This window comes from Neopsephotus bourkii, unplaced genomic scaffold (genome assembly GCF_033783945.1).
Source record: "Neopsephotus bourkii isolate Nb327-2 ecotype Australia unplaced genomic scaffold, CSIRO-AGI_Nbou_v1 NB_1113, whole genome shotgun sequence".
Lineage (NCBI taxonomy): Eukaryota > Metazoa > Chordata > Aves > Psittaciformes > Psittacidae > Neopsephotus > Neopsephotus bourkii.
The window spans coordinates 81,414-93,649 of NW_026901600.1; the positions used below are offsets into that span (position 1 = coordinate 81,414).

The 12,236-nt window shown below is 40.2% G+C and overlaps 1 protein-coding gene across 4 annotated transcripts in view; it reads right to left on the reverse strand.

The window, feature by feature from the left end:
- Positions 1-2,151: 2,151 nt before the first annotated feature.
- Positions 2,152-12,236, reverse strand: part of ST8SIA5 (ST8 alpha-N-acetyl-neuraminide alpha-2,8-sialyltransferase 5) — an 83,722-nt gene continuing 73,637 nt past the window's right edge. For all 4 annotated transcript variants that reach the window (XM_061362275.1, XM_061362276.1, XM_061362278.1 and 1 more), the window contains 2 exons: positions 10,280-10,372; positions 2,152-9,270 (listed from right to left, as the gene is read on the reverse strand). In XM_061362275.1, coding sequence (XP_061218259.1) covers positions 8,802-9,270; positions 10,280-10,372 — 562 coding nt within the window. In that variant the 3' untranslated portion in view covers positions 2,152-8,801. The remainder of the gene's footprint in view (positions 9,271-10,279; positions 10,373-12,236) is intronic.

Genomic DNA, 12,236 nt, shown 5'->3' on the forward strand with positions numbered 1-12,236 from the left:
ATGCCCTGTAAAGGAAAACAGTGGATTTTAGCCCACATTATTTAAAGTGACAGAGAGTAGATTAGATTACATATTAAGCAGAAGCTCTTCAGCACATCCCTTTGATGTGCTGGCCCAGGTTGACCAGAGAAGCTGTGGCTGTCCCATCCCTGGACCTCTGTTTTGCATCTCTGCCTTTCTACCTCATGTAGTATTTGTGTGGATTCAGTAGTACAATTCGAGGTCAATGATTGTCTCCAAGGTCTACATAAACATCTCCTTTCTTCAGCAGAACACTCATGCTCCCAATTATTGGTTAAACTTGCTAACTTGAACTTGCTAACTCAGTGTTTTCAGGTGTAGAAAAGAATTAATGAGATCTGAACTTCTACATTTAGGAAGCTTTGGCATTGGCATCCTTATTACTAGGGTGTCTTCTCCATTAAAAAAAAAAGTGGCAGCAATAATACACACTTATTGGGCTACTTTCATAAAATCATAGAATGATTTGGGTTGGCTGGGACCTTCAAGATCATCTAGTTCCTACCACTGTCACTGGCAGGAACACCTTCCATTGTTCTCCTCTGCTACTGATAATAGCTCCTTTATGGATTTAAATCTTTTATTCCTCTAGTTAGACACACTGGGAGGGCTTAGAGATGACTGAAGCCTTAGAGCAAGGAACTAAATGATAAAAATTACCTGACTGCTAGCACTTCATCACCTGGGAGTAGATTATGGTTAGCAATGCTCATCACAGCTCTAGAGCTGGATGGGAAAAAAAGAGGGGAGAAGATAAATAGAGATTCATATAGCTTTTATTCCAAGAGGTAATGTCTGTAGTGGAAGAAGGGAGGCCAGTATCTGCCCTGGCTTCATCTAAGCAGGTCCCACAACACAAAGACAACTTGCTGGGTGCCCTCAGAAGAATGCAGCAGCTCACAAAAGCAAAAGAAACCACTTACACAAGCACAGAGCTAAAGTCTGATCCTTGGTACCATATAGCATTGTTGTGGCCAAAAATACAAACTGTCAAATACCTCTTTGAGGGAATGCCAGCAGAAGGGTCATTTATTACTTTCCCTATTTCTTCTGCTCTTTTCTCTAAGCAGCCACCCCTGGGCAGTCTCAGAGACAGACTGTGGTAAAACAACCCTGTAATTCACTGTGGTTTCTTATTGAGACTTTCTCAGAAGAAAGGCTGCAAACGCCACTAAGGAAAATGACAGATGCTGCAGTCTTTAGGAAATGAACCATTCTTTGATTGCTTGCTTAGCTGAACAATTTGCAATGTGATAGACAGCAATTATGCCATCCAGTGTCAGTTTGTCTATTCATTTTTCCCTCTCCACGTTTCCTCTTCTTGATTGAATAATCACTAACAATAATCAGAAGCAGCTGGGGGAAGGAAGTACACCCACCAGTTTAAATGTCAGCAAGAATGAGAACTGATTCCTCCAGCATTCACCACAGCTTTCCCTCTCCAAAGTCATTCACATTTTACATTTTCCCTATACCAGTGCTAATATCAAGATAGTATTATTTCTATTACTTACTCTTTATTTGAGTTTATAATCTAGGAACAATAGGAATGCCATAGGAAAATACCCAGTTTCAAAAAATACACGGTTGTTCCATCTGCTATTCTATATCCCTGTACATATTCTTACATTTATGATTTAATCCTCCTGGTGCTGAGAATATTGATGGAAGTCTAAGCTTGTATGACTGCAGCTTAGTAAGATAGACCAGACCCAAGGAAGATGAGTTTATGTGAAGGTTGAAAAGAATAAAGGACAGAGAAGTTAGTAAATGGTAAGCAGGCAAAACCCGGGGATTGCACAGGGTTTTCAAAGGTTGTCCGTGCACAGATTGCTACTTCCAGTAATAAATTACTCTCCTCTGCCCATACATATTTTAGGCTACAATCCAGGAATGTACATTGTATTTCCAGTGATCAAAATACCAGATTCTCAATTTATATAATTGTATAGCCCTACATATATTTTTATATATCTGTAAACATATATGATGTTATATCATCTTCTCTACTTGCATGAACCAATTTCTATCAGTTGAGCTTCCAGCTCTCTCTGTTCAAACACACAAAACAGGAGAAAATACAAAATGAGTTTGAAGGCACAAAAAGTGACACAAAGATTGTCTTTCCCATAAAGCTGTTAAAGTGGTTTATTCAATAGAATTAAATCAGCTTTCAAACACAGTGACACAGACAAAAAAAATACCCTGATTACTGCTTTAGTTATGGCTTACATCAACTGATAGGCTTTCTATTACAACCACAATACAGCTACAGAAACAATAAGCAAAAACTACAGGGTAGTAGGCTGAAAAAAAAGGTGAGTCTATGGACATGAGGGATTAACATCAACATGAAACAACCATGACTCTGCTTAGATTTCTCCATCCCCACCATCACCACCTTACAAGAATAATAAACACGAAATAAGCTTTATATCTGTAATAGCCACAAGCCTCTCTGGCATGAAGACACAGTTTTGCTTCAGTATTTCCATGGTAAGCATTTGTTTTCCACTAGGTTAAAACAGGGGACACATTCAACAGGCAGCAGCTGTCCAATACAACTTAACATGGGCTGAATGCAGAGATTTGCTCTGGGACCTCATGGCTGTTGATAAGGAGGACACAGAAATGAAGCAGTATCCCCATGTCCTGTCCCACATAGAGCAGGCACAGGCAGTTTTCCTTGTCTCCAAGGGGACAGCTTTAGTGTGTGATCAATTGACCAATACATGGTTAAAAAATCGAGATTAATTCAACTCTGCTTCCTCCCCATTGATAAAATAGGTACTAACCAGAGTCTTCATAAGCCATATGGGGCACTGGAGATACCTCAGTGTCTTGGTCCATCAGACAAGTTTCAGACAGAACAGACATTTCCAGAACTAGCCAATGCAGCGTCTGGTTATGCTGGCTTAATTTGTCACCATTTTACATGCTAACACACTTTACAATGATAAGTACAGTTAAAAATGTACATCAGTTTACCCAAAGATCAAACACCAAGAACATTTAAGGTTTCTAAATGGAAAGTCAGACATGTCAGTAACATATTTACAGCTTTCAATCCTTGAAGTGCTGAGGCAGTTTTACTTTTCCTTTTACCTTTCTTTAAGTTTCCCACTGTGGCCCAGTCCCTCTTTTCTCATGTTTCTCAGATGCTCAGGGCTCTGGGGAGTGTTGAAGGTGCTGCTGGCCTGGGGCCCAAGCTCCTTCACTTTAACACTTAGCATAAATTTAGATTTCCCTTAATTTCATTTAAAAAAAGCTCTTAAATATAACTGTTCGTTGATTCTGAATACCACGCAGACAACACAGGGATGCCCAACAGCCTCACCCACATTAGACAGGATAATCACAAGACATAAAATGATAATATTCCAGGAGGCATTTTGGGAAGATGCAGGTTACTGACTTTTACTTACAGGCACTGGACCTGATGTTTTTTATCTATTGGAGCCAAATGTGAATGTTGTGGTGGTTTCAAAAGGAATGGGATGAATCCTGCCTTGAACACATTCACATCATTGATGAATTCCATGCTGGTATTTGAAAGTAACCAGAAAAACATATTTTCTCAAGGCATGTGATGTGCATACATACAGTCATGTACAGAGGGATCATTTCTGATTTCATATGGTGATTTACACTATCATGATGAGATGCTTTGCATAGATGAGTTTGAAAAGATGGAAAGTGCTATAATCTGGAAAGAAGAGTGATAGTTACAACATTTCTGCTTCCAGATATATTTGTTCTTTACACACACCATTAAAAACACAGTATTACTACTGCACAGTATCTACAATATATTAAAAACCGTATCTGAAATCAAGTGAGTATGAAAAAAGAGGCTGATCTTCCTGCCCATGTTTAGGGCGTTTTCTGGAGGCTTGCTCTGAACTTTCCACAGGCTCCACTGGATTTTGGAAAAAGCCCCAAGCATAAATGCTGACTCTTTTACTCCTGAAAACCTAGCTCACTCCAGAATTTCCAGGGAATTTGGCCCTTAGGGACTGCTGAATTTGCTGTTATCTTCTTCATACACTTGTCAAAGCTCCAAAGTTCTCTGCAAACTTGGATGCAAGTGAGATAGGGCTAAAGAGACATGTCAGAGCTCTCCATCTTCACTACCCAAGTTTGTTCTCTCTACAACCAGAGCTTTGCTGAGGAGCCACCAAGCCTCAGAAGATGAAAAAGGACAGATTCCTTCTCACTCCATGTCTCAGTGTGTTATCCACCTTGGTTTCCCTCACATGCAAACCAGAGATAGCTCTTTGGAGAGCCAGGAACAAGCAGCACACCCACATAGCTGTGTCACCACCAGTGTTTTTGCCTTCAATGTCTGAGCAATATTTCCACTGATTCACCAAACCCCCACAGAGTGGACTATTCCTAGAGTTGATTTCCTTCCATCTACATCTAACCATCCCAAGTGAGCATAACCTTTAATTTATCATCAGTCAAGACTGTGTGGGGCAGCCTTTGTCAGAGACCAAAATAGCTATTCCTGACTGTTGCAAGCTTGAAACTTCATCTATCATCTCTGTGGTGTTACTCCACAGTGCTAAAGGCTCCGGACCTTGGCTGCAATCTCCTGTACTCCCCTTTTCCAGGAAACCATGGTGTCTCTCCTCTCTGAGGCCGCAGCAGGAGAAGCTGCCAAGGCATGTCTCTCCTTTTGCAATTCATGAGCTGGCTGTGACAACCCTGTTGCAATCACAGAAAATATGCTAAATTATAATGGCCCTTTCTCTATTTAATCCATTCTGTCCATCAGCAAAGTTGGATTTCAGAAATCAAAAGCAAGCAGCTAAACTATATCAACTAAATACTTCCTTCCCTTTGATGAAAGCACTGGAAGATTCATAAGCTTCCTCATCTGACCTGAAAATAAAGGAGAAGCATTCCTTCTCTAAAAAATCCAAGAAGTTGGATTTTCCAACTCAATTTGCATTGCCAGTGTATGCAGATGTCAGGAATTTCCTAAGAGATTCTTTTAAATAATATGAGGAGTTGGAGATGAAACCATGATATTACAATTTTCTCTCTTCCTCTCTCAGATTTAATATCCTCAGCAAGAAAGCCGGGATTACAGCTTGAGCTCAGGATGTCATACCAGACAGCTGACTGCATTTCTTCTTGGATGGATCAGATTTTTGTACTGGGGGACACCTCTGGAGTCTGCAGCCTTTTCTGTGGGAAAGTACAATATGGTATGCACGCCCTTTACCTGCCATAACAGTGTGCAGCAAACACACCCGGCCTCCTTACAGTCATTTCTTATCACTCATGTATCCCATTGTTAAAAGAAGGTTAAAATTGGACATTTGGAGTTTTGACTGCATGGGAGAAGGAAAACCAAAATAGCCCCAAATTCAGATATATTCTTGATGTCAGAAGAGTATTTTCACATGCTCATCACACAAAAGAATGATAGCAGAAAAAAAGGAGGGTCCTTCTTTCTGCAACAGCCCTTCTTTTCACCCGTTTAAAGAGGACGGGCAGAAGCTCAGGCTGGTCAAAGCTGGCTCACACACCCCACAGTGACATGGCACAGGTAGTGACCTCCGAGTAGCTAAAATCTCCCAGGCAGTATTTATCTACTACCCATGGAGAAGAGAGCAGATGGTAGGGTCCATCCACAGACCCTCAGACCACACTGTTTCCACTCAGCCCCACAGACGCTGCAGTACAGCAGCAGAAACCTGATTTTCCATCACGCAGTGCAAGGTAAAGAGGCCAAAAAAATATCTGCAAGCTTCTGCATGTGGCATTTCTGACAAATGCCGCACTTTTTCAATCATCTTTTGAGTAACACCTGAAAAAACAATCATAAAGTAAACATGCTGCAACATGCATTTCATCTCAAGGAATATTTTATATATATCTCTTTCTGCCTTGCAAATCACTCCTTACACCTAATCATACACCTATGTACACCTTCACAGACATGTCTGGGCCTGTTTCTGCAGTCCCTACACAAATAAAATACTCACCCACTTGAGTGGGAGCTCTTTCCTAATAAATGTGGCAAGATCGTGCCTTTGGTGCATATGTGCATTTATCCTGCACACACATTTTAAAATCATTAAAAAAATATAGTAGCTATAGATTTACTACCAATCAAAATCTAAACACAGTAAATCTGCACTTACTATGGTGTAGCCTAGGTGAACTTACATTGCTCATTTATATGAAGCAAATAAAGAAAAGGAAATGTCAGTGACCTTGTAATCACAGTTTTGCTTATCCTTTTGCCTGGCCAAAAAGCCCAAAAGGATTTTTGCAACTATAAAACAGGGATTTGAGCAATTTCTTTCCAACATACGGATGCTTCTCAAGTGCCTTCCCATCTTTTCTGAAGTATCTTTCACAGCATATCAAACTCCTTTTGCCTGTTTTTTTTCACTTCAACCACCATAGTAAAAAAAATTCCTGTACTAAAGAAGGTAACCTTAGCAAAGCAGCAGCAGCAAAGCAGTAACTGAAGTCACTACTAGTCCCATACTCAGGCAGAATAAGGAGTAAGGGCTCTAGGTATCAGCTCCAGCATCATTACTATTATCATAAAGCTTAATGCACATCAAGATGGCCAACCCTCAGGGTCACACTGCTCTCTAAATACCACTTTTGTTACAGCACTTCATTATCAAAGCCCTTTGCACATAAATGTACAAAACACAGCAAAGACAAAGATCTCTTTTGTATATAAATCAAGGAAGCCATGTCCTCTACAAGTTCATTTTTAGCAGGCTGCATATTTCACAGCTAGCCAATACAAGGCGTGCCCAGTAACACACAGTGTACCTTTAAAACCAAAAGCACAACACCACAAATATATAAGGCTTAAGCACAGGTCCTTCACCTACCCCTGGCTGCTATTTCTCAAGCGAGTTCTGACACCTTTATCAAGGATATGGGTTGCTTTTAACATAACCAGACCTCTGGAGTGTCGTGTAAAGTTAAGGAAATACACTCTCACATACCATCCAGGTCACTGCTGGTCAGCAGGAACTTCTGAAACGGTGACCATCGTGCTTCACTTCCTTTCTGATCATTTTATCTGTAACGTGAGCAACATTCACAGCTCTCAGCATAGCACAGAGGCTTTTAGAAGAAGCTTTGTGAATTCATGCATTACAAAACTGAAATTCAAGTTTAGCTCTGGATTTATAACCTCTTCTCTCCCCACCCTCCCCCAAAAAAAAAAAAAAAAAAAGCATCCCTCATATAGAACCAGCACTTTAAACTCCAAATCCTTGATCAAAGATCTTGTAATCTAAGACATGACAAGGCACTGGACAACAGCCCAAGTGCTTCACACTAACAACATACAAGAAGAAACTCTGTTCATTTAACTATGCCAGCACAGCTGAAACAGCAAACCTCACCCTTGTGTGTAGGCAGTTATACCAGTATGAAAAAGCATATACCAGCAGCCTACAACACCATGGCTTGGCAGCCAAAATAAAATCCAGCAATATGTGGCATCTTTTCTGCATCAGGATTTTGCCAGTTTAACTGTTTCATGTGAAAAATTAAGCTTGGCAAAACTGGCAGAGTAACTTTCTCAAGAATACACCAGCCCTTTTACTATCCTAATAACATTCTTAACATACAGAACTGCTGCATTAAGACAACTAACAACTTGAGATAATTTTAAAATAAGCATCATAATCTAGACCACAAAGTATTTTTGCTATATTTTAACTTCATTTCCTGAACAGATACCTGAACGTGTCTAACTTGACCTGCACATCAGTGAGTCAACTTTTGCATACTCATGACAGTCTTTAACAAAAATCAATGAGAAAATGCTTCTTTCTATCTTGTATTGTGATACCTGAACCAAAGAAATCGGCTCAGGAAACGTAACTACATAATCTCATTGCTATTTAGCCTGAGAAAAGCATACAGAAGTGTGAAGGAGCACGTTTCATCAACAAGAACTATAATCTGAAGCTCAGATAGTCACTGCAGAAGGAAGTACACACATGGCTCGTGTGTTAGCTAGAAGGAAAGCATCGCAGACAGTGAAAAGGAAAATATGATCTGCAAAGGAGACCAGAAATACAAGACACACAGGGAGGATGAAGAAACTCTACAACAATTACACACCATGATCAACAGTTACCTGTTGCAGTGAATGGAAGTTTAATTCTCTTCTATCCTCGCTGAAAATATTCATAAAGTGATCTTGTTTATTCCTATCAATCACATCTATATGCTAGTTTTCACCAATAGTTTGTGACATTACAGAAGAAAGACCTCAGGCTATAAACTTCCCCTTAAAACTATAATGCTAAACAGTATTTTCAAAAACCCAAATGCCAGAGAACAGTGTTTTCAATAAAATCTGGCAATGCCCCAGGATACTTGATACAGAAACCTATGTAAAGTCATTCAGTCTACACCAAAATTCTCGATCACTGATTCTCCCCTCAAAAGTTTGGTTCTTTTCTTCATAGTGAAATGATAAAACATATGTATGTGCTCTGTTTATCCCTAAACCTATTTGGGAATGTGCTTCTTATCTGATTTGCTTTTCAGGGCAGTGTATACCCTGGTGCAGAAGAGTTTTGCTTCTCCTAAACTGTTACAGACCCAACTCTGCTAGCAGGAAAGATGCTGGTATCCTAGATCCTATGGGATGCAATGCCTTGAAGAAATTTGTATCAAACAATTATTGCATAATCTCAGGGTGTAATAAAATGTTCTACACCATACATAGGCATCAAGTTACTGTAGATTTTATGTCAGAATAAGAAATGTCTCCGTCAACAGCAGCTGCAGGTGCCAGTATGCACCCGCAGGATCCCCTTGCTGTGCATGTGGAGAAAGTTGAAGATTTCTGAGGGCATAGCATGAAAACCAGGGCGAGGTTTCACATTGTCATAGTAGTGATGAGTTATAAAAATCCCTGAGGGGTTCATGGGGAAAGCCCAAAAGCCAAAAAGGTGGACCTCTTCACAGAGCTCCAGGGCAGCAGTTACCAGGATCAGCCCAGTGCTAATCCGCTTGGCCCGCACCCCTTGGCCAAGCCAGTAGCGTGAGACATTGATGAGATACTGGGGATGAAAGTAGTAAACAGCTTGCTGAGATTCAAAATCATCTAGGACATATTTGACCCGGATTGAAACGTCCGTGTTGCGAGTGTTGTAGAAAGCTGGCAGCAGCACAGAAGCGTTCTCATAGACCTGGAGCACATTGTAGAAGGGTTTCCTCCATTTTTCCAGCTTATGAAATCTAAAGGGAAAAGGATGCATGAGATTGTGAGACCAGCATGGACTCAGTCTGGACCCAGTAGACAAGAAACCTCCAGTGGGCTTTCACTGAACTATTTCTGATGAAGAGATAATTCTGATAAAGAGATAATGATGTTTCAGTTTTAACAAGGGGAATATATTTAGATTTCTAGCTAAAACATCAGTGTCAAAAATAGGGCAAAAATGTAGGGGATAAAAGGATACATATTCTCCTCCTTGCAATATATTCATTCACAGTTGACAAACTTTGGAAACATTTCTGATCATGTCTCATTTCTCATTTTATTATGAGAAGGATGTAAACTGCAGCTGTATACTGCACTATGCAGTGCAGAACTCTATTAGAAAGCAGCAAACACCAAAGCAGAGTAAAAGACTAAAAAATCTAACCGTAACATTTAAAAGAAATCCAAACTGTGAGCAAATTATTTTAGGTGGCTTCAGAAAAGCAGCACGTTCCCCCAGCAATAAAGGAAGGCACTAATTAGTCCCATGATCTCAGACCTCTCAGCAAGGTATCATTAAAGCCTTAACAAATTTAAAATCACCCAGACAATCCTGTCTACAAAGCTTAACTGGCTTTTTTAAAAAAGCAGAGGACAATGTGCATTACTTTATTTAAGCATTCAGGGTAAGATTCGCTTGCTTCCACCCTGAATGTTTCTGAGACATTTGCCAGAGGCTTGCAAGCACGGCACAAACCTTCCAGGGGAAGGACGGCTCTGCTGTTCCAATTTTAGCTGATCAGCTTCCCACTTTCTATCACCATTGTGCAGGTTGAAGTATGTAACAAATTTCTGTCAGTTGTTACTGATTCCATATACCAATTCAGAATGAAATTTATGATTCCTTGTGTTAGCTGAAAGTAATATTGGGGGGAAGAAAACTCTGTAACAGACAGAGTTAAGTGAAAAGTAGATTTGGAAAAACAACAGAGACAGAAAAAAAGCCCAAACAAACAACAACCCACCAAAACCAAACAGAAATACCTCTCAGTAATTATACTGGGATTGACAGTCACAACGTCTGTCTTCACTCCAACATCCATTAAGTATTTCTCAGATATAGGAGGCAAATTGCATCTATAAAGGAAAGAAATCAGTAAGAAAGTTAGAAAATTCCTTGCACCTTTTCAGGACTAGAAAGTAGAGTTGATTTAAGCATTTCTTCCAAGCAACAGATCTAGAAACAGACTAAGAATTTAAAAGTGTATCAAAACACCTTGATGCCCAAGCTGTTCATTAAGGTAACAAGTTACATGGAGCTAAGATCTCTCATCTTCCCTGAGTCTTTTTGCAGACGTAGTTACAGGACAAGGGGTAACAGGTTAAAACTTAAACAGGGGAAGTTCAGATTGGATATAAGGAGGACGTTCTTTACCATTAGGGTGGTGAGGCACTGGAATGGGCTGCCCAAGGAAGTTGTGAATGCTCCATCCCTGGCAGTGTTCAAGAGCAGGTTGGACAGAGCCTTAGGTGAGATGGTTTAATGTGAGGTGTCCATGGCAGGGGGTTTGGAACTAGATGATCTTAGGGTCCTTTCCAACCCTTACTATTCTACGATTTTTTGATTCTATGTAGCCAATGCTCACTCATTTTGATTCCTTAACTATTTATTTATGCTATTTATTTTGGCAATTTAGGATGAGAAATGTGTGAAGCCTCAAGGATAATCAGCCTATAAAATCGAAGACTTCCTCAGCAGCAGCTGAGCTGTATTCAGTAATTAATAGACAAACCATAACATTGCCTTTAACATGCTTTGTTTCATACCCAAAAGAATTTAGAAGAAATGCTCCACAAGAGACAAACCAGTCCAGTCATAATTAACCCAAAACTATTGGCTTTCCTTCCTTTTCCCTATATAAGCATCTCCCAATGCAGTGTAAAAGCAGCAATTCAGACTCTACAGATTCACCAGAGGATGTAAAAGGTAATAGGAGCAAACTTGTGAGGATTTGCAAACCTTGAATTTGCCCAACCTCCACTCACCTTGGCCTTGACCTAGATTCATCATACAAAATTTAGAGCATCCCTCAGGAGATGCTGCAGTTACTGAAACACACACATGTACACACAACCGATCACAGAAGCTTCACTTCCATAGGAAACCCAGATTAAAAAAAACCCTTCGGTGTGTTTTATCAGAGGCAACGTAAGTGGCTTTGCAACTAGTTTTACACTCATGTTCAGCCAGTTAGATACTTGCTGGCATTTTGAAAACTTTTGATCTACAAGCCTCTATAAAAGCCATCACTGTTGAGATCACCACATATCAAAAATACTGCTGTGCCTAATTCCCAAACATGTCCATATTTCTGAAGATCAAAGCTGAACAGGAGAAACCTGTGAAGGTAGGGTAACGGATGCTCAGTGTTTTCACAATAGCACCGTTCAGCACTCAGCATCATTTCTTACTCACAGGGACAAGGTGAGTGGGGAGGACAAGAAAGCGCAAAAATTCTCCAAAGTCCTTCTCAGAGTCAGCAGCTTCCCATCTACCTTCCAGAGAGTCCCTCTTTATCAGGTCAGATAATTTTTTTAGCCACCTCACCCTTCTTATAGGCAATGCTATTTCCAGTACTCTTCTCTGGTAGGTCATGCAACATCCTTCTTAAGTCCTCTATCATCCCCAGTTCCAACTAGGAATGTGCACTGTGTTCATTAAATTATATTTGGAATAGGTTTTCAAATAATTCACTTCAATATTTTTGAACAGTAAACTCTGTCCCATCCCTGGCAATGTTCAAGGCCAGGCTGGATAGGGTTTGGGGCAACCTGCTCTAAGTGTAAGGTGTCTCTGCCCATGGCAGGGGGCTGAAACTGGATAAGCTGTAAAGTCCCTTCAAAGATAACCCAGTCTAGGATTCTAGTATTAAAAAGACTGAACTTGTTGAAAGTGATAATTCCTCACAAAAATGATACAATCTTCATAAACTGCACTTTT